General features: G+C 35.7%; 1 protein-coding gene across 8 annotated transcripts in view; it reads right to left on the bottom strand.

Annotated features, from left to right (window-relative positions):
- The window catches only part of LOC100883400 (uncharacterized), a 109,829-nt gene that overhangs the window by 55,746 nt on the left and 30,306 nt on the right, over nucleotides 1-23,777 (bottom strand). For all 8 annotated transcript variants that reach the window (XR_013037795.1, XR_013037796.1, XM_076530395.1 and 5 more), the window contains one exon: nucleotides 9,339-9,834. Coding sequence is in view for 6 of the 8 variants with exons in the window: in XM_076530395.1 (XP_076386510.1) it covers nucleotides 9,339-9,834 (496 nt within the window). In the remaining 2 variants the exon portion in view is untranslated. The remainder of the gene's footprint in view (nucleotides 1-9,338; nucleotides 9,835-23,777) is intronic.

The raw sequence follows: 23,777 nt of genomic DNA, 5'->3' as shown, positions 1-23,777 counted from the left end.
TCTCGCTCTGTTTATGACGTTCACCGAGCCTGATCGATCGATGGAGAATTGCGTGATGAAGTAAAAAAACGTGGCAGGCTCGCGATCTATTCTGAAAACCATGCTTCCAACATGGAAAAACGATCGACGCTTTTCATCGTGGCTCGCTATAACGTTCTATGCAAGCTAATCGCAACCGATATTCTATAGAATCTGACGTAACGCGTTACGTCCTAACTGGATAGCTTCCTCAGTCAATTCAGATACGGTGATATATTGAGAGACCAACACGTGTTGATATTATGTGAAAAATTGAGAATTTGGGAAATTTGGAATTTTTTTTATTAGAAGGTTTTAACAAAATGGCAACTTTGGAAATTAGAAATTTTAGTATTTGGGAATTTAGGGATTTTTGAAGCTACAGATTTCACAACTTAGATATTTGCGAATCTAGGGATTTTTAAATTTAGGGACTTGGGAATCTAAGGATTTGGGAATCGAGGGATTTTTTAATACAGGTATTTTTCGAATCTAGGGATTTTTGAATTTATGGATTTGGGAATCGAAGGATTTTTTAATTGAGGGATTCTTGAATCTATGGATTTTTTAATTTAGGGATTCTTGAATCTATGGATTTTTTAATTTAGGGATTCTTGAATCTATGGATTTTTTAATTTAGGGATTCTTGAATCTAGGAATTTGTTAATTTAAGGATTTTTGAATCTTGGGATACTTGGATCTAGAGAATTTTGAATCTAGGCATTTTTGAATTTAGGGATTTTTATATTTAGGGATTCTTGAATCTAGGGATCCTTGAACTTAGGGTTCCTAAATCTAGGGATTCTTGAATTTAGGAATTCTTGAATCTAGGGATCCTTGAACTTAGGGGTCTTTAAATCTAAGGATTCTTGAATTTAGGGATCCTTGAATCTAGGGATCCTTGAATCTAGGGATCCTTGAATCTAGGGATTCTTGAATCTACTTATTCCTGAATCTAGAGATCCTTGAATCTAGGAACTCTTGAAACTAGGAATTTTTCGATCTAGCGATTTTTTGAATCCAGTGATTTTTTATCTAGAGATTTTTGAATCTAGAAATTTATTGACCTCGGAATTTTTGGATTTAGGGGTTTGGAAATGTAGAGTCTTCTGAAGTCATGGATTTTCAAATCTAAGAACTTAGAAATCTAGGGAGCTGAAAATTTTGGTCGACTTCGGTTATCTAGTAACTTGTAAATGAAAGAACTTGGAAACCTACACAATATGGTAGTTTGAAAATTTACTAAAACTCGATCTACCGAAAGTAAATCTAAAAACCTGAAAATATTCGATAATTTTGAGAATCGTTGATCGATCGCAATATCCGTTCAAAGGATAGAACGCATGACAATCAAAACGTGACCGACCTCAAACAAAAATCCCAATTACGCCAGTATGAATAACGCAAAAAGAAAAGAGAAATCCAACAGTATCAGAGTGCGTGAACCTCGAGGAATAAAAAAAAAAAATATTGCAAAGTGCGCAGAGTAAAAAGAATACATCAGGGGCTGTTTTAATTACGCGAGTCTCGTCGACGCGTTTCAAAGAGAACTGTGCAACGATCGAACGAGTAAATTGAAATTCTTCGCTAGACTAATTAGAACAAAAGCCCGCGCGCTACCGCGAGGAAAGAGAGAAGGCTGGATTTCGAGAGGAAGAGGATATAAATCGAGGTGTGTGAAAGGGACAGCCGTGTGGTAAACGAGGACCCACTCCGACAGATGAATTCGAAATGAAAGTGCTTCCTTTCTTCGTCGCTTTGCCACGCGTGCACACGTGCGTGTATTTAATTCTCAGGATGAATTTAATGCGCGACAGATGCTTCGGCATCGATTGATGGTATTCAGAAAAACGAGAGGATCGAACGTATGACATAAACGTACTCCAACACGATTCCTTTTGATAGAAACGCTCGAAAACAATTTGTTCGATTCTCTAAATATTTCGCAGATTTTGTGATCTCCAACTTCTTTAAAATTTTATTTGGTTCCTGAATTTTTTAAGTTTTTAGTTTCTCATGTTTTTAATTTTTTTTAAGGAACTCCCAATTTTTGAAATATCAAAAATTTGAGAATTTTCAGGTTTGAAAGTACTACGCTGACTCGATTGATTCGCTGCCACGAGGAGCTCATATCATAGAGTGAAGTGTGTCCCATGAGCCTAACCTTAGAACTATCGACCCTTATTAAAGGTGGTGCCTCTTGCTTACACTCCGTCAAGTAGCGACCTAATTTATGGACAATTACGAAAATTGGAAGCAGGTTAAAAGGAAGAACAGGCTCGGGACATCACCTGCGAAATATCTATTGTAGAAAGTTCTCCATACACCTCTCAGGCTTTACTATCTTACAATATTGTATCAAAATTATTCCTATATTCACTGCACCAAACTAACAAACATACATTTACCAATACTTAAAAACTTCATAAGATAACACAGAATTATTGAAATATATTTTTGAATAGAACTATATGGAAGTAAGCTGTGTTAAAAAATTTCGAGCAGCAACTATTCCAGGACCGAAAAAGGATTATCAAAGGAACACGGAGCAACGACAACAGCACCGAATTCCAATTTACGTGAAACTTGTTCGGACGAAAAAATACTATCCAATTTCATCCAACTCGAAAGTCCGATAATTCACTCGGATATGTTGGCGAGTCAACACGTAGAAAAGAGTCCGTTCCGAAAGAAAAGGTACAAAAGAAAATCCTGTAGGATCGTCGAACGAATCCCCTGAGCTGCAAATCGTGTTTATCCGTCGCGAAACTAGATAGAGGATTCAGGGTACATAGAGGACAGCCGTTTATCGGGGGGGTGCAAGAAAATAGAAAATCAAACGGGACCGATCGTTCGGTCTTGTTAAATGCAACCGAGCTTAATGATGCCGGCAAGATCAGGCCGACGGGAAAAGGACAAGAAAGACAGGTGAAAAAATACGGAGAAAGGGATAGAAAGACCGAAAGAGAACATCGAGGTCGTCGCAGTAATTATACCGACGACAGCATCATCGTCTCTCGGTTAGATCGATGCACCTATCTTTTCATGAACAAGCATAATAGGCTCCGTTGGCTGACGAAGTGAAGCACGGAGAAAGCGGAACACTATCGACGCTGTTTTCTGTCGGAGGCTATTACTCTTTACCGGGGATGTGGGGATATGTGGATCTAACAATTTAGGTATTCACGGATGCCAAGTTAGAACCATTTAAGGAATCAAAGATATACAGATTTGTGCATAGAGAAATCGGGAATTCTGTGATACGAGAATGTAGGGTTAAATAGGTTTATGGAAAATTGCATATTGAAATCTAAGAATACTGATATTTAGGAAAATGGAATCTAGGGAATTGGGAATTTAAGAAATTGGGTATCTAGGAATTTGGGAATTTAGAGAATTGGAAATTTAAGGAATTTGGGGAATTTGGGAAATTGGGAATCTAGGGAATTGGAATCTGGAGAATTTGTAATCTAGGGAGTTGGGAATCTAGGAAATTGGGATGTGGGGAATTTGGAATCTAGGAGATTTGGGATCTAGGGAATTGGGAATTTAAGGGATTGGGTATCTAGGAATTTGGGAATCTAGAGAATTGGAAATTTAGGGAACTTGGGGAATTTGGGAAATTGGGAATCTAGGGAATTGGAATCTGGAGAATTTGTAATCTAGGGAGTTGGGAATCTAGGGAATTGGAATGTGAGGAATTTGGAATCTAGGGAATTGGGAATTTAAGAAATTCGGTATCTAGGAATTTGGGAATCTAGAGAATTGGAAATTTAAGCAATTTGGAAAATTGGGGAATTGGGAATCTAGGGAATTGGAATCTAGAGAATTTGAGCTTTAGGGAATTTGGAATCTAGGGTATTTGAATCTTCAGAACTGGGGGTGTAGGTAATTGGAGTCTAGGGATATTGAAATATATAAATGTCGTGATCTAGGGAAATTGACATCTGCCTAGATACACATACTCCACTTATATGGCCCACTGCAATAGAACACAACAAGACTGCACATACTCTTTTCACAAATGCAAAATGCACTCCTCGTGCAAAGAAACCTGAATGCAAAACAAAGTAAACTAAATCAGATATCTATACAACTCGTTAATTCAAAGTAATTCGATCTCCTTAAAAGAGGCGAGGAGAGATACATCGAGTGTCGCTATTAATTCCGATGTATATACGATAGATCGATAAGTCGCGGATAAACGGCGAGATCGTGAAAGTTCCCACTGTTCTTAATCGATAAGAGAAATTCGAGTTGCCTCTGTCGCTCGATATCCATGTGAAATTCAGCTGGCAACGTAGGTAGGCGCATGTAAAATGCAAATGTTAGATATCTCGCGATTATCTGACGGCGACTTCGACGAACCTTCTGTCCGATTCAAAAGTTCGTGCGTACGAACGATAAATTATACAGGCACTGGGGCTTATACATTCGATTGACCTTGTTGCATCGGTTATTCGCTACATGACCGATGCAGAAGGAAAGGAAAAATATACATGCATTTTTTACCCGCATGCACATTTTACGACGATAGAAAAATGGGGACGAAATATCAACTGATTTCTATTCTCTCTACAACCTTAAATTCTGAAATACGTTAATACGTCCGAACGTTTCACTTGAAAAATAAGAATGAACTTAAATGGAACATCGGGAGGATGCAACGGCCGAACACAGGATAGGTTTAGCGTACACAAATGGCGGAATAAATTATAAAGGACGTCCGGGAAGCCGAATGAGGTCTTCATCGCGATCAGTGCTCGATCGAACGTGTTGCTTTTCAGGTTTCTCTCGTCTCTGTTCAACCAGCGATTCTTCTTCCCTCTTTGATATATTTCGATCCGACAGATTTAATAACTGTCCGTATATCTCCTTAAGATATTCATTTGCGTACTAAGCCGGTGGCTGCGGAGGAAAATTAATCAGCATTAGATGATTATCGGCTTAAACGACTCGTAAGCTGATTATCTTAACGAAATTATACCGTCAGCTAGAGTATGTACGTATTTTTTTAATCTGTCCTTACTCGGTGATAACGAATTGGCACGTTAGATCTTCCTTGATGTTCTATTTAGAATTATTATCGCATGCTGTGCTTTATACTTGTCCTTGAAATTTAACGCTACTAGATAAATTATTTAGAAATTAATCTTGTTGGGTTTGAAATTTTTATTTGAAAATAATTGGACATTTTATTAAAGACAACAAGATTTTTCGTTAATGTTATTTTGCAGCTCTGATATTTTTAATAATTATAGTTCAAAATATCATTTTTAAATTCAAGTTCATTCTTTTCCCTAAATTCCATAAATTCCCCAAATATCTCAAATACTCTAAATTCCTCAAATTCCCAAAATACCCTAATTTCCCCGAACTCTCTAAATTTTCAACTTGTCAATCCCCAAAATTTTCACAATTCTAAATCCCTAAATTTCCAAAGTTTCAAATGTACCAAATTTAATAAATAAGTTTCGTAAGTAATTATAATAATATAAGTACTAGTTCATGTGACCAATTGCGACAGAAAATTTTTCTTCGAAGAAATAATATTGAATTTAAATATAATTGCATCTAAAAGTACATAGGGGGTTGCATAAGAGCATATTTCGAAACGAAGAAAGTCTAATATGATTTGATGACATAAAAGTACCGTAAAATAGCACTGACATACCAGTGCGAAGCTCGAAGCTTGATGAAAATGACTTCACAAACCCATTCGCAGGTGTTCTTAATATAAAATGGCCGATTGCCAGTTACAGCAATCAATGACCGACACCGAAACATAGAAAGTCTGACACGATTCGATGACATAAAGGTATTGCAAAATAACGCTTATGACCTGTCGATTTTAAGCTTGAGCTTCGATCGAAATAACTGTGTAATAGTTTTGTTAATATTATTTATACAAATTGACTCTTAAATGAAAATTAATTAGAAAAAGTTAATCAAAAGTTTAACTTAGGAAAATTAATCAGTTTACAGCTTAATATTGTTTAACAGTTAATGTGCAATTTTTATCTGAAAATTTTAATCTGAAAATTTTGAATAATTAAAATTTGGAATGTTTAAAATGTCAAATTGAAATTATAGGTTCTTAAATATAACAAATCGAAGAGCTAATTAACCACAGTAGATTGCAAACTGTTTATCGCATTTAACACATTTGTTCCAGTGCAAAAGCAACATAGGAACATGTGGACTTCCTATAGCTAATTAATTTCTGGTTGAATTGAATTAAATTAGTATAACTCGTATCTCTTTCGCCAATTAGTTTAATTTGTATATCAGATTAAACTTTAATTGAATGTCAAACTAAGTGTTTCTAAATAGACTTAAATAATCATTTCACAACAAAATTTAATCTGTTTCTGCGTCCTGAATTAATCAGACTAAATTTCAATTTAACATCAAATTGTCTAACATTAAATAGTTCATTAAATTTTAATTAAAGTCATGTTTTGTAATTAATTTCTGTAAAAAAAGAACTTTTCGTGTAATTTTAAATAAAACTTTTATGTAAATTATTTTGATTTAATATTTTGTATTGACACTCTCTCATTTCACAAATTCTTTGCTTTAAATAATCTTGTTTGCCTTATGAGCTGAGTGCAAACTTTTGTATTTATTCAAAATTCTCTACCGAACGCACAAAGTTGATTAAGAATAATTATATCATCGATTCAGCCTTAATCAAAATTCGAACGTGTGTACGGAACAATTAACGCTCTCGCCAAAAACAACCCGAGGCAAACCGGCACACACAATTAGTATTCTTGGCACACAAATGGTCTCTGAAAAAAAAACAATCCATCCCCAGACTATTAAATCCATCAACCCTTAACGAACTCTTCACCACAACCACGAAAACGCCACCATATGCTACCAACACGCTTCGACTAAACGTCGATCAAACGATTCGTTAATTAACCCCCTGACTCTGTCGCACTCGAGAAACCCTTCCTAGTCACGACCCCGTTCCCCATGCTTCCAAGAAGACGCAAATTCCCTTCAAAGTACCGGGACTGCAAAAAACCTCTCGCAGGAAGTGATCCCTGGAGTACCAATCGACCGTCCTAGACTCTCGACAAGTGCCAGTCACGGGATTAACCCTTTCACTCTTCGATCCGCAACACACTTTCTAACTATTCACATATTTTATCGATATAATATTTTTTATAAACACTTGGTGTAGTTGGGTCAAATGGGGGTTGAACACTGAGGAGGCAAGGCTTAATTGTTTTAAGTATTGGGGTTGAAGACATAGGTTCTTCAGACATTAGGGTTACAAGTGGGGTAGTGAGGTAGTCAAGTTTTAGAATTCTTAGTATATTGGGGTTGAAATCTGTAAAATAATTCAAATTAATTTTTTGGAGTATTGGGGTCGAAGGCATAGTGAGGTAACGATAGTTAAATTCTTCAGATATTAGGGTTACAAGTTGGGTAGTGAGGTAGTCAAGTTTTAGAATTCTTAGTATATTGGGGTTGAACACTGTGAAATAAGCAGGTTAATTTTTTTTGGAGTACTGGGGTTGAAGGCATAGTGAGGTAAGGATAGTTCAATTCTTCAGATATTAGGGTTACAATGACAGTGGGGTAATCGAGTTTTAGAATTCTTAGTATATTGGGGTTGAAATCTGTGAAATAAGTCAAATTAATTTTTTGGAGTATTGGGGTTGAAAGCATAGTGAAGTAACGATACTAAATTCTTCAGATATTAGGATTACAAGTGGGGTAGTGAGGTAGTCAAGTTTTAGAATTCTTAGTATATTGGGGTTGAACACTGTGAAATAAGCAGGTTAATTTTTTTGGAGTATTGGGGTTGAAGGCATAGTGAGGTAACGATAGTTAAATTCTTCAGATATTAGGGTTACAAGTGGGGTAGTGAGGTAGTCAAGTTTTAGAATTCTTAATATATTGGGGTTGAAATCTGTGGAATAAGTCAAATTAATTTTTGGAGTATGGGGTTGAAGGCATAGTGAGGCAAGGATAGCTCAATTCTTCAGATATTAGGGTTACAATAATAGTGGGGTAATCAAGTTTTAGAATTTTTAGTATATTGGGGTTGAACACTGTGAAGTAAGTCAAGTCTTAATTCTTTAAGGTATTAAGGTTAAAGACACAGTCAGATAAGGCTACTCAATTTTTTCTATATTGGAATTACAATTACAGTAGAGTAAATCGAGTTTCAAAATTTTTAATATATTGGGGTTGAACACTAGAGTAAGGCAAATCTTAATTTTTTCTAAATATTAGGGTCAAAGACATAGTGAGGTAAGTACTGTTAAATTTTGTATATATTGGGATTACAATTGCCATAGAGTTGATCAGGTTGCAGAATTTGTAACATATGGGGGTTGAAGTCATAGTAGATCAAGTTTTTTGAATCTTTCAAATATTGAGGCTAAAGACATAGTAGTCGAAGTTAAAATTGTGGAATTCTTTGAATATTGGAATTTTAGTTACAGTGAATCGACACAAGTCTTTTAAATTTAATGTTGGAGTAAAATTATAGTGAAGTACAAGTATCTTAAATTTTGAAAACATTGATGTTGAAATCATGACATAAATTTTTAAATTTTGTAAATATTAAAGTTAAAGCCATAGTAAAGTAAAACAAGTCTAAACTTTTTTAATATATAATGAAATAAAACAAGTTTTAAAATTTTTTAAATATTGGGGTTGAAGTTAAAGCAATCTAAATGAAGTCCCATTAATGTAACAAATTTTATAAATAAAATTACAGCAGGTCAAGTCTTTCAAACTTAAAAAATATTAAAGTCAAAGAGAGTAAAGTTTTCGAATTTAAAAAATATTGAGACAAAGTGACCATACGTGAGCCAAGTTCTTAAAAATATTAGGGTAGAAGTCACGCCGTTAGCCAACTTCCCAGAAATATTACGATCAAACCATAACTTCCGTAGAACACACGTATACTTTTAGTTAAAAAACTAGAGTAACACTCGTGCATTAACAGAGCCGGTTAAAAGTGGTGCGGACAAACAATTTAAAGTATTGACTCGCGTACATTGGAACAATCTATACCCTGAAGGAACTACAACCCGTAAATACAGGGATTCGCAAAAACAAAGCGAGTAAACCTTCAAACTCTCCGAAGGCGTAATTAGACACGTCACGTATTCTCGACAAAGGATATGTGCAAATAGCGGAGGTCCCCGCTTCTCGTATTGTACTCCCATATCCCTACTGTACATATCGACACATCGTTCCGACACACTAAATACGTAGATCTCGTAATGTCGACGTAGGTGATTTCGAACGTAGGAATTTAGTCGGGTAAAGGAAGGGGTTGCACTGACCTTGACGAAATGCAGGTTCTCCTTGTCGAGGAGGAACTCCATGGATTTGTGTGGCCGTTGGTTGATGGTGGACGCGGGGTCGTCGTCGCGGGGGCTCCTGTGGGAAGCGGCGACTGGCGACTGGGGTACGTGGAGGGCGTGCTCTGGCCTGGGTCTCGGGACGGTCGAGGTGTGATTCAGATTGAGCAGACTCCTGGTCTTCTTGCCGGCGGCGTTGTTCGTGGAGGCGGCGGTGCTCGTGGTCGACGGCACGGCCTCGTCGAGGTCGGTCTCGAGCAGGCCGACCGGGCGCTCCTGGGCGGCCTGCATCGCACGGGCTTTCGCCATCTCGATGGCCGCCGGATTTCCAAGGTCCGTGGCCGCGCGTCGGCGCGACGAACACACCGTCGCCGACGACGACGACGCGCCCGTCGACGATCTCGAACTCAGCGCCCCGACGCGGGGTGGCTGCGGAGGAAGGGGTGGCTTGCTGGACACTGGCGCCCTCCCGTTCGCGCTGCAACAACCAATTGCGTCTATTTTATCGCTCGATGATGATACCTCTCGATCGATACCCCTTTTGAGGACACTACTTTATGCTATTTGACAAATCGAGTGTCCAAAGTAACATGTATTGTTTGATGTCTGGTGGTTGATGTCAGGAATGTCTGATCTTGCAAATTTGTAGATTTTTAATTTTGAGATCAGACATCTTGGATATAGATTTTTAAATGGTAGCTCTAGGTAGCTCTTACGCCCCTGATACATACGTTCCCAACTTCAGAAGTATAATCCCCAAATCCTGCATTGGTTGATCTAGGAATTCATAAGATCTGAAGTTAGGAGTTATTAAACATTCCTAATTTAGAATTCTCGGGTGCCAGAAATTAATGATTCCATAAATCTCAAATCTCAAAACCCAAATCCTAAATCAAGAAATTCCTGAATCACTAAATCCTTAACCCTTAAACATCTAAATCTTTAAATCTCTAAATGTCTAAATCTTCAAATCCTTAAATGTCCAAAGTCCCAAAATCTCCAAACCCCCAAACGTCCTAATATCCAACTCTCCAAGTTTCCATAATCTCTGACTCAAAAATCCCATAAATCTTGAAACCCAAAATTTTCAAAATCCTCAGAAATCTATGAAAATAATAAACATGATGATCAGTTTGGTTTTCTGGTAACTGTTTGCACTGAAGATTGTTGAAACATAAACTTTGAAGTCTGTTTTATCGTGCCAGCCATTTTAATCAAGGGGAAGAACGATACGTTGCACGATAAATCCCGCTTTGAACGGTCTCTGATTGTAGAAGTCAGAGATTATCAGATCCGGTTGAACTGAACATTTTCCGTTCTGGTGTTCCCCTATTTCCTACGAAAATCGTGAGAAACTTCTATTTATGTAACATTTGAGCAAATCTTATCGCTTTCCTGTGACTAACTGTTTCGTTAAGTGGTCTTTTGATAACTATTTGTAAAATTCGTCAGATCATCAAATTGTCAATGATCTCAAATCGTTGAATTCTCAAGTTGTCAAAAATATAATTGCAGAAATATATAACGTCTCCACATTTGTGACGTCTTCAAAATTTTCAAATTTCAATTTCAAAATTTCTGACTTCTTCAAAATTATCAAATGCGTAAATTCTCAAATCCACAAATTTGTAACGTTCTCAAAATTGTTAAATTCCCAAATGCTCAAACCCCAAGTTTCTTAAATTCCTAAATTTCCAAATCTCAAATATCTGAAAGTACTTAATTGTCGAACTCTCAAATTTGTCAAATTCCCAAATTCTCAAACCTTGAAATTTGTCAAATTTCCAAATTCTCAGATTCTCAAATTTGTCAAATTTCCAAATTCTCAAACCCCCAAATTTGTCAAATTCCCAAATTCTCAATCCTCCAAATTTGTAAAATTCCCAAATTCTTAAACCCCCAAATTCGTTAAGTTCCCAAATTCTCAAAGTTCCAAACTTGTCAAATTTCTAAATTCTCAAACCCCTAAATTTGTCAAATTTTCAAATTCTCAGATCCTCAAATTTGTCAAATTCCCAAATTCTCAAACCCCCAAATTTGTCAAATTCCCAAATTCTCAAATTCCCAAATTTGTCAAATTCCCAAATTCTCAAACCCCCAAATTTGTCAAATTCCCAAATTCTCAAACCTCCAAATTTGTCAAATTCCCAAATTCTCAAACTCCCAAATTTGTCAAATTCCCAAATTCTCAAAGCTCCAAATTTGTCAAATTCCCAAATTCTCAAACCCCCAAATTTATCAAATTCCCAAATTCTCAAACCCCCAAATCGTCAACCCCTCAAATTCACAAACCCTCAAATTTCCACCTTTCAAACTTCAAAATTACCAAACACGAATATAAAAATCTGAACGTATACTTATCTCCACACTCATCCACATCGCAATTTTCCCTAGCAAATACCATACTCAAATTATTGATCATAACTCAAAGATTAATAAGAGCTCCGGTGCCCATCCACAGCAATATTTCTAACACCATCCATATCGATCGGCATAACCCGTAAATCATAGAAAGTCGAGCGTTCGAACAGGAAACATAGCCGGCGGCTACGAAATCGTCGGATGAGGATGCTCTTTGATTTTTCTACGACAGACAGGAAAGGAGAAAGAAAAAAAACGAAGAGGAGACGGGACGATTGAGAGCAATTGAGGGGATCGTTCGATTTGGATCTGTCTGAGTTGGAGCACCCATTTCATCGCGCAAGGGGGCGGTGACCAACCGCAGATGTTCGTTTCAGCACTTAAAGTGCTCTCTCGGAGTGTTTCAATGTTCGTCTGTAAAAAGTTTAATACCTTGAAGACATTGAAACACTTGTTGCCCAATAGTGCTAAATATCACGATTGAAACGGCTCCGCATTTATGAATATTCATAGAAGCCTTTTTCATTTTAATACCTTAATATTATTATAACGTTGGAAGTATGTAAAATAATTCTGTACATCTTTTTGCATCTGAGATTATCGGAATGTCTTTTTATAACTTTTTTGATAAATTGTAATAATCTATAACTTATAATAGTCTGTAACTGCTATTACATTATATTGTAAACACAATTTTAATCTGCATCCACATGATTTGTGTAATGATGCACTTCATTTGATAATAATATGGAAATTCAAAATGGCGGCACATGTATAGTACTTTAAACACAAACCTAACGCAATAAGAGAGGTCTGACAATTTTCTTAAATTTGTAAAAGATCTAAAAGGAGTGTCCACAGTAGAGTCCCGTGTTTATTTCGGTTTTAAAATGCTTGATGCCCATCCCAGGTGTAGTTGTCTGATCGTCGGACAAACAAGCGCTTAGGAGTTTGTTCGCTTCCGCGTTTTCTTCAGCCTGTAACGGGAGCCGCGTGATTGACGATCGAATCGCGTGAAAGCTGCCCCGCAAATTCATCGGTTCGAAAACACTATCGTCTACGAAAGATACTCCGATGAAGTTCAAAGCCGAACGAATGTTTTTGGTTACGTAAAAGTGTCTTTCAAGTGCTTTTTCTGATGAGTCGATCTAATGTGACTATTATAAATTCTAATCAGACATGAATATTATACATTCTTATCAAGTATGAATATTATTCATTCTAACCAGACATGAATATTATACATTCCAATCAAATATGAATAATATTCATACTAATCAGACATGATTATTATAAATTATAATCAGATATGACTACCATAAATTCTAATCAGACACGGCTATTATAAATTATAATTCATTTATTAAATAAGTTAATATAAGTTATTATTAATCATCTTAAATTAAATCAGCCCCCCACCAATCTGAAAATTAATAAAACTTTCGAATTTATAAAAATAAAAATTTATTTACAATATTAAATTAAATCACCCCCAATCTAAAAATTAATAAAATCCCAAAATTAAAAAAAAATAAAAGTCCAAATAATTTAAATCGTCGCTAATCCAACGACGAGATAAAAACAAAAATTTGTCGGTATTTAAAAAAATAATGAAAAGAGAGGAATCGAGTGAAAAAGTAGTAAGGAAGATTAAAGGGCAGAAAGTTGTCGATGCTTTTACATAACGAGCAAAAACAGAAGCAAACGGTTTGCTTGTAGAATTGTACGAGCGGCTAGCCGCGCTCTCGGACCACCTCGAACGACTTCCGGACTGGTGTTGGAATGAAATAAGACTAATAAGGCTACTCAAGCCGTACACCTACATACGTACACGCATATGGGGGGTATATTTAACCGTAGGCTCGCGTACGACTGCATGCCTCGAGTTCATGGCATCGTGTAACGCAGAAATATAATTCTCTTCTTGTTTCTCGATGATCGACGATTCGATTCGAGTGGATACGTAACCTCAACCAGAGCTTCTGATACAAAATTCCAGACAAAAATATCCTTAACTACCACTATGTATTTCAATTTTATTCGCTCTTGTACTTTTATCACTGTTTCATCGCAATGTTACTTTTGCAAACACTTCTTTGATTATTTTTATTTGGATTACTCATGAAAATGTGGGTTTATGTGTATGAGGTCTGAAGATTCACTGATATTTTGTGTTATACTCAATGTATGTGCTCTGTTTGTTATTGTATAATTAAGGAACGTACACAAGATTAAGTGCATAGACATGAAGTGTATGCTAAATGAAAATAAATAGATATAAAATTCAAACTAGATGTAAATACACAAGGTAGACATAAAATCTGAACTAGATGAGAATGTCTGAATTATATACAAAATATAAAGTACATGTAACTGTATGAACCAGTCATAAAATGTATGCTACATGTAACTGTATAAACTAGATATAAAATACAAAATCGATGTAAATGTATGAGCTAGACATAAAATCTGAACTAGATGAGAATGTCTGAATTATATACAAAATATAAAGTACATGTAACTGTATGAATCAGTCATGAAATATACACTACATGTAACTGTATAAACTAGATAAAAAATACAAAATTGATATAAATGTATGAGCTAGACATAAAATGTGAACTATGTGCAAATGAATACACTATGTGTAAAATATAAACTGGATGTAAATGTATGAACCAGACTAACCTATAAAATACATGTAAGCATATAAACCAAATATGAATGTAATTTTTACATAACAAACAATTTTTAGAGCTATACACGTTTCTCAAAAGTAGACTCAAATATTGACAAAGATATTTCAACAGAAATGATCAAATGACCTATTTTATAACAAAAGATAATCATAAGTCAGACTATAACTGACGCTATCAATTTAAAAGACAGATGATAAAATCGATCAAACTATAGTTTGACAGAAGAGGATAAGGTTATCGAAGAAATTCGAGCTGAGAATGTTTTAGAAATGTTTCACGGTGTCTTCTGATTGCTGAAGTATTTCCAGACTTTGAAAACGGCGCGATGATTTCGAAAGCGCTACTCGCGGATAGCCTAATTTTAGAGGAGATGGCCGACAGTTCTCCATCATTGTTCCAACTACGTTTATAAACATGATCTCACGTCTCGTGCAGCGGGAATGAAATTGCAGCGATGGTATGCGCACGCTTTTGCATCGTAATCCGGTATTTTCCTATTTCCACGTCGTTTGTTTCATCTTACTGAAAACCTATAAGTGTACTCACGGTGTGCGAGGTCTTATTCTGTAGTGAGCTGTAATGGTTTCCTTCGACTAACTGAAATTTGTGATATTTGTGTTGTGGTTTGGAGGATTGAAATATGTGTAACTTTGAGACAGCGTGGTCTGAAATCTCAAATTTCTGAATATTCAAATGACAAAATTATAAGGTTCTAAATTGTAAAAATTGGGAAGTTCTATGTTCCCCAATTTCCACTTTTCTCAATTTTCACTTCCCCAATTTCCACTTTCCCAAATTTCCAGTTCCTCAATTTCCTCTTTCCCTAATTTCCACTTTCCCAATTTCCACTTTCCCCAATTTCAAAATTCTCCAATTCTCATTCCCCCAATTTCCACTTTCCCCAATTCCAAAATTCCCAAATTCCCAGGCTCCCAAATTCCACTTTCCCCAATTCCCATCCCCCCAATTTCCACTTTCCCCAATTCCAAAATTCTAAAATTCCCACTCCCCCAATTTCCATTTTCCCCAATTCCCATTCCCCCAATTTCTACTTTCCCCAATTCCAAAATTCTCCAATTCCCACTCCCCCAATTTCCACTTTCTCCAATTCCCACTCCCCCAATTTCCACTTTCCCCAATTCCAAAATCCTCCAATTTCCACTTTTCCCAATTCCCATTCCCCCAATTTCCACTTTCCCCAATTCCAAAATTCCCAAATTCTCACTTCTCCAATTCCAACTTTCCCAAATTTTCACTTCATCAATTTCTACTTTCCTCAACTCCCACTTCCTCAATTCAAAAATTCCCAATACCTATTTACATATGTCAAACTGCAATTCCCACTTTCCCAAATTCTTACTTCCTCAATTTCTACTTTCCCCAACTCCCACTTCCCCAATTCAAAAATTCCACATACATATTTACATATGTCAAACTGCAGTTCCTACTGTTAGAAATTTCACTCTCTGGAAATTCCACTTTCCCCAATTCCAAAATTCCCAAATTCTCACTTTCCCGAATTCCCACCCCCAATTCCCAAATTCCCCAATTCCCACTTTCAGAAAAGTCCCACTTCCCCAAATTCCCAACCTCCTAAATTTCGACCCAACAAATGCGGTATTAATTACCGATCTGTACATCTGAACGTCGTTCCGTAATATAGACATTACACAACGTGACAGTGGCATCAAGTTCGCTTCAACGGTAACAGAAAAACAGCGACACGTCAGGATTACTTAATAGCATGATAAAATCCAGCGTTGAAGTCACACCTCTAAATATAAGAACGTTCGCGATGATCCCGATGAGAACGAAGAGGAACGTTTTCAGACGCTATTACTGGAACTCGACCTCGTTCGTTCAACTTAAACGAAATTCGTATGGTTTGCCATGGAATTGGGTAAAAAAATATGCAGTGTGTCTACAGACATCTCTCAAATAGCAAAGTGTGTCAACGTACAAAAATTGATTGTATGTTTTATTTATTGTGAGAATAATTTTGTATAGCGATAGTTTGAAGAAAATAAATGACCAAGGAATAGTGAGCAAAGAAATCATGATTTCGGAAAGATAATCGTGTGTATACATAAATCGATTGTTAAATTATGGTTCACAGCTAGAGATGATTCATCGAGGACGCACGACCCTCGCGAGTAAACAGCCGTGGGATGATTTGTCTTGTTTCGTGCGCAGCGAATGAACTAGAAGCTGTACAGCTTGGGTATTTAACTGCAAGAAGATAAGTGCTTGGAACGATACCAGAAAATGACGAATTGTATTGAAGCGATCAGTGTGAAATCGCGGTGAATAATGATGGAAAATTTGTACTTTGTGTAGAAGAAGAAGAGTCGCGAGGTTTTAATAGAATGTTTGCATTGACTTAAAATATTATCCAATTAACTCATCGACGTTTTTAACGATGTTGGTAGCTCTTTGCATTTTCATAATTTTATTAACAACGTTGGAAATTATTTTTTGGCTTCAGGATAGACTTAGCTAAAGTTATCCCAAATTACCTAATTTATAAATTTGAATGCTTGTGACAAATACTGTTGATACTAATATCTGTTACAAAATGTGTATGATATGTATTTATAGATGAGAAGTGTATTAATAAATGTCAGATACGTATTTACATATGTCAGGTGATGGATATTTATATATGTCAAATAATAATAATTTACATATGTGAAATAATATGTATACATATGTGTAAAATAGCACGTATTTGCATATGTCAAACAACATATGTTTACATGTGTCAGATAACACATATTTACATATGTCAGCAACACATATTTGCATATGTCAGATAACACATATTTACACATGTCAGAGAATACACATATGCATATGTCAAGCAACACATACTTACATACATCAGATAATATACATATGCATATGTCAAGCAACACATGTTAACATATGTCATATGTACACATTAACATATGTCAAACAACACATATTAACATATGTCAGATGTACATATTAACATATGTCAAACAACACATACTCACATATGATAAATAACACATATTCACATGTGTCAAACAACACATATTAACATATGTCAGATGTACATATTAACATATGTCAAACAACACAAACTCACATATGTTAAATAATACATATTCACATGTGTCAAACAACACATATGTACATATATCAAGTAACACACATCTACCCTTAAAATACCTATTACTTTTACTCTGAATCATTCGACAAATCCATAAAACTTCATTCAAACCATCCACAATGCTTGTTAAAGTAGAAACGATGAGCCAGACAGTGAGTGAACTTTATCTGAACCGCGTCAATATTTAAACTTTCAGATTACAAAATGTAATATTAGAGATTAAAAGATAAAGTCGAATGAGTGATTAATAAATATGTTTTGGAACAGTCACTGACCGTAACTTGCCAATTAGTTAGATTAATGAGTCAAAATTAACAGCTACTCATCTAATACCTTAGATAAGAAGTTTTACACTTTCTTTGAAGACGTGAGACTCGAGATATCTGTAGCTAAGATTATCTCGTTAAGACGGGGTGACAAGTTTGATTTATGGCTGTTCTTATGATTCTGGTATAAAAACGGTACGCTCATTACGAGTCATTAGGAACATTCATATTTTCAATTTAATCATTTGCAATTCAAATATTATCTTCATTAAGGTTACGATCTTTGAAACTCTATTATCCACGGTTATTATTTATGATAAAATTATGATAATGCTGAACAATATATGTAGCATTATTGCAATTTTATTATAAATGATAATCTTGCATAAAATATTTAAACAAAATATGTAACACATAGTTTACAATATGTAACATATAATATAATAATAATATGTAACACATAAAATATTCAAAATATATTATTATAATATTATACGGTACCTAAACTTCAACATTCTATCATTTCAGAAATTAAATAATTTCCACATAATTTCACCCCTTGAAACAAAATAAAAAATTTGACATACTCCAAAATATCTGCATTTACAAATAAATTAATTTCTCCTTAAAGTCAGTTTAAACACTCGGTCAGTAAATAATTTCCCGAATTTCAAAAATGAATTTCTCCTTAAAAACGAGAAGAGACAGCGTTAAAAACGAGAAGAGGCGTTAAAAGCGATTCAGTAGAATGAAAGCAATGGCTCAAGCAAAAGAGAACCGACGCGGTGCTGATTCAACGAAATTTTACACGATAAAACGAATGTTTAGAAAAACTAAGCCGCAGGGGATCGGATACGTTCGTCGTTCTAAGAAACGGAGTCTGAATCGTCGGATAAGGTGTGAGGGTGACTCTAAATAAAAACGCGGCCATATGGAGCGGGATCTTTGAACGTGTGGCGACAAAGTCAGATAAACAGAACGTTTAAAAGTTAATTGTTCTTTTTTATTTACCATTATCATTTTATGGAAAAACTGAAGCACGTGGATCAACCATGAAAGTATGTGAAGTAATTACAATTGAAGGCTGTATGATCACTATTCTAAGTACATGAAAAAGTAAATATTCTGAAAATATTAAAATATGGAAGTGAATGCTCTGAATATATGAAAACGTAAATATTCTGAAAATATGAAAATACGAAAGTAACTATTCTAAATATGTGAAGAGGTAAATATTCTGAAAATATGAAAATGTGGATATTCTGAAAATAAAAAAATTGATCAACACAAACAGTTAATAGTTCACGTAGACTCTGAAGTATACTCAGCTAACAGTGATAGTGTACCAAGTTGCACGAGAACTCCCACGTTCACATCAACCAGCAATTCATCAAATTAATTAAACATTTGATTCCGAAATGTCAGTACCTCGCTTTCGTAACATACAAGTGTAATAAAACAGTACTTATGATACATCAATTCGAAATTTATGGCTTGCTAAAGGTAACAGTGCAATGGAAACGGAAACCTTTCACAAATATTTTTGAAACTAATTGGTTGTCGGAAATTCTTATCGATCACGGAGTGTGCACCTCGGTGCTTATCTGAGTCAACAATTTTGTGTCGAGAACAGAAATGTCGTAAAGTTTCAATCAGAAGCTTTAAATCAATGTAATATAAGTGTCACTTTGTGGTACTATGTCATCGAACTGTGCCCGTATAAATGTTTTCATGAATCATCTCGGGGTTCGATTTGACATCTGTGTCAATTAATCTTAATCTCAGCCACGACCCTTGCTCGTTAACTATTCATTTCCTTTTAATTCGACGATCACTTGTGGCTTGTCTGCACCAGGCCTCACAAATTGTATTTCAATCTTCATCCAATAAAAAATAATTTGATGCTATAAAATTTTAAAGCTATTTTATTCCTTCATATTGTAACATAATAATATTATGAACGGTAAAACAATAAAATTATTTATGTCTGTAAGATAATAAAATTATTTAAAATTGCAAGACAATAAAGTTATTTAAAAATGTAAGACAATAAAGTCATTTAAAATTGTGAGACAATAAAATTATTTAAAAATGTAAAACAATAAAGCCATTCAAAATTGTAACACAATAAAATCATTCAAAATTGTAAGACAATAAAGTTATTTAAAAATGTAAAACAATAAAGTCATTCAAAATTGTAAGACAATAAAATTATTTAAAATTGTAAGCTAATAAAATCATTCAAAATTGTAAGACAATAAAATTATTTAAAAATGTAAAGCAATAAAATTATTCAAAATTGTAAAACAATAAAAATACTTGAAATTTAAAAGCGATAAAATTGCATAAAAATAATAATAAAAAAATTAACAAAAAATACTAGTCGAGCAACCCTGCTAAGTTCGTTCAGTTAATTTTGTTAAAACAAAAAATAAAAAATCTTGAAAATGTGACTTTTACTGCTTTTATTATTCCTTGTATTTTTAGGATATTTAAGTTTTCATACATTCAGAGTATTCATTGTATTTTCAGAACACCCCCTTTCATATTTTAATAATTCCAAAATATTCACATTTTCATTGCAAACATTTATCATACTCAATTTCACGCATTCAAAATATTCAAACATTTATTCAAAACGTTCCTCTAACCACGAAGGTTGTGAATAACAGACTAAAGTACCTTTCACACGTATCCCCATAAATCAGACTTAATCGTCGAATGCAGTTCCCTGACTAACGATATCGCAAGCATCGAACAGGATCCGCGTATCGATTACCATAAAAGTAAGCGTTCTTCAAGGGAGAAGGTAGGCACAATAAACGTTAAACAACAGCATGTTGCCGTTACGGAATGCAATTAGGTCGAATTACGTGAAAACGAATGCGGAACGGGGCGAGAGTGAAATTCAATTAAGAGCAGAGGCGAACTGGTTCCCCGGTGTACACGAGGGAAGAGAACGATCTACGGGGCCGACGATCGGGACAAACGCGAACGAGAGTGAAATCCTATCGATTGGATGAGCGAGAAGCCTGATTAGAGTGGAATTAGACACGGAACGCGGGGAATGCACCGGGGATAGGACAGCGCCGACAATCTATGGAGCAATGTGACACATTCGACCATAAAGTCGGGGAAATGTGACATTAGAGAATGTCTCTACTGTTGCTTTTTGCTGAGGGACTTTACCTTTCATTTTGCTGTCAAATTTTGGTGACAAACACTAGTCTTCATTTTACTGCTAAATTTTACTTTTCATTTTGCTGCTAAATTTTACTTTTCATTTTGCTGTCAAATTTTAGTTTTCATTTTGCTGTCAAATTATAGTTTTCATTTTGGTGACAAACACTAGTCTTCATTTTGCTGCTAAATTTTACTTTTCATCTTGGTGACAAACTTCAGTTTTCATTTTAGTGATAAGCTTTCAAACTTTGGAATGAATTTGGGTCTTTTTATTTGTTAGGTTTTCAAAGTTGCAAAATCCTTAGTCAACTAGTATTTAGCTTAGGATTACGTTCTGGGTCTAATAGTTCTCCATGTACTTCAAGTTCTGAATTCCTTTCTCAGGTATGCAAATTACTTGGTCTAATTGGCAAATTCCGAAGTTATCAAGTTCCTAAATTATCACATCCAAATAGCTGAATTTGTAGATCTCAAAATTCCTGAATTATTAAAATCAAATTGTAACGTTATTATATCTCTAAAACTTCAAACCTCTAAACTTCTATAACAAATAAATCTCTGATTCATCCAAAATGATCACATTCTGAAATTTTCACATTTCCAAATATTTGGATGCTCAAATTAGATCCTCAAATTCCCAAATTTACAAATTTACAAATACTTAAATTACCAAATTTTGAAATTTTCGAATTGTCACATCTCCATTACCTAAATTCTCAAATTGTCACATCTTCACTCCCTAAATCCCCAAATTGTCACATTATCAAATCCCTAAATTCCTAGTTTACCACATTCCCAAATCCCTAAATTCCTAATTCGTCACATTCCCAAATCTCCAAATCCCCAAATAGTCACATTGCCAAATCCCTAAACCTCCAAATAGTCACATTACCAAATCCCTAAATCCCTAGTTTGTCACATTCCAAATTCCTAAACCCCTAATTTGTCACATCCCCAAATCTCCAAATCCCCAAATAGTCACATTGCCAAATCCCTAAACCCCCAAATAGTCACGTTCCCAAATCCCTAGATCCCCAAATAGTCACATTACCAAATCCCTAAATCCCTAGTTTGTCACATTCCCAAATCCCTAAATCCCCAAATAGTCACATTACCAAATCCCGAAATCCCTAGTTTGTCGCATTCCAAATTCCTAAACCCCTAATTTGTCACATCCCCAAATCTCCAAATCCCCAAATAGTCACATTGCCAAATCCCTAAATCCCCAAATCGTCACATTCCCAAATCCCTAATCATCCAAACTCTCAAACCCCGAATCTCTCAGTTCCCAAACCCACATACACCAAATTCCCAACATCATATACCCTTAAAACCTCAAATCCACATATCCCAAAATTCCCAAATCTCCGAATCCCCAAATACCTTCACTCCTACACTCCCAAATCCCTCACTTCCCAACTCCCTAATTCCCCAAATCCCCAAATCCCCAAATTGCGAAATATACCTTGCATCCAAACACACCTCACGCAACACTCTAAAACCAGAACCCTAAACGACTTTGATTACCCCAACCTAACCCCTCTTATCAAAGGCTCCCTCGACTCCCCTGCAATCAATCAGCCTTACTCCTTAATCCCTCCATTCACCTCCCTATCCACCCACATCGCAATTCACCTGTCCCATCAGTTCCCAACCAGGTGTTCCCACATACGACCCCAAAACACGTACACATCAGAAAACCGCTAAAGCCTAAACTGCTTCTACCACCCTAAACGCTTCCAAGTTCGACTGATCGAAGAAAACGATCCATAAAAGGCGCAGGGATTTGTAACAGCGCGTGTTTACACGTAGGACGCGATGAAAGCAGAATTAAACGCAGCTGGAATGAAATCGAAGCGAACGGAACGGATGATCGAGAGGAGTGGGTGTCAGGGACTGGCAGCTGTTCGTCGACTCTGGCCGCCATTACGAAAGCCTCCTCCTCGGTATCACTGACCTCGTTGCTTTCAGACGCGCGAACTCGTACGGAGAATGGCTTACAAACAAATTCACGGCCATCGAAAATGCCATCACGATTGTTACAATAATCGAAATAGGCCAACTATCGAGACAGAGCGCGTCCTCCAACGCTCTTCCTCGGCGAAAGTTTCTGACGTCTGCCATAAGAAGGTTCGATGAAACTCTTCATCGAGGACATTTTTTCTGTTGCCATGCTCAGTGCGAGCATTTTTAACGCTCAAATTACCAAATCGGTTAATTGGCCCGTTTGCGAGATTTCTTTTTTTGATTTATTGAGGTGCTTGAAATCTGTGCTGATTTTTATGGACATACAGAAGCGTTTGATGTCTGTAAAGTAGCGGAAGTACTTGAAAATGTGCTAATTTTTGTCGAGGTAATTTATGTGAATTTTTTTATTTTTATATTGTGTTTGGAGTTTTGGTGTATTGAATGTTGGTAGGTTTGATGTTAATTTTAAGCGTCTAGTTTCGTGAACCTCGAGACATCATAGTGATCGCTGCACGATCGATTGTTTACGAAATCGATCAACGAGTCGCACCGGGAATATTCATACTACACACTCGGCTTCCGGTGCCAATATGGAGAACGTTCGGTCATTTATGTCCATGCCTCAAGCATAGTTTAACTAATTATTAAGGCTAATTGCGAAGGTAATACGATACTGTACACCTAGTAGAAGGTTCAAATACTGGTTAAAATGTAAAATTTAGAAGCATGGTAAAAGACTCTTTCATTTATCAGAAATAGTTAGTTCGTTGAATATCTACGAAACAGAGCGTTCACTGTCGTTCGTATA

This window comes from Megachile rotundata, chromosome 4 (genome assembly GCF_050947335.1).
Source record: "Megachile rotundata isolate GNS110a chromosome 4, iyMegRotu1, whole genome shotgun sequence".
NCBI classification, from domain to species: Eukaryota; Metazoa; Arthropoda; class Insecta; order Hymenoptera; family Megachilidae; genus Megachile; species Megachile rotundata.
Note: the sequence above shows the minus strand (reverse complement) of the source record. Positions and strands in the feature narration are given on the sequence as shown.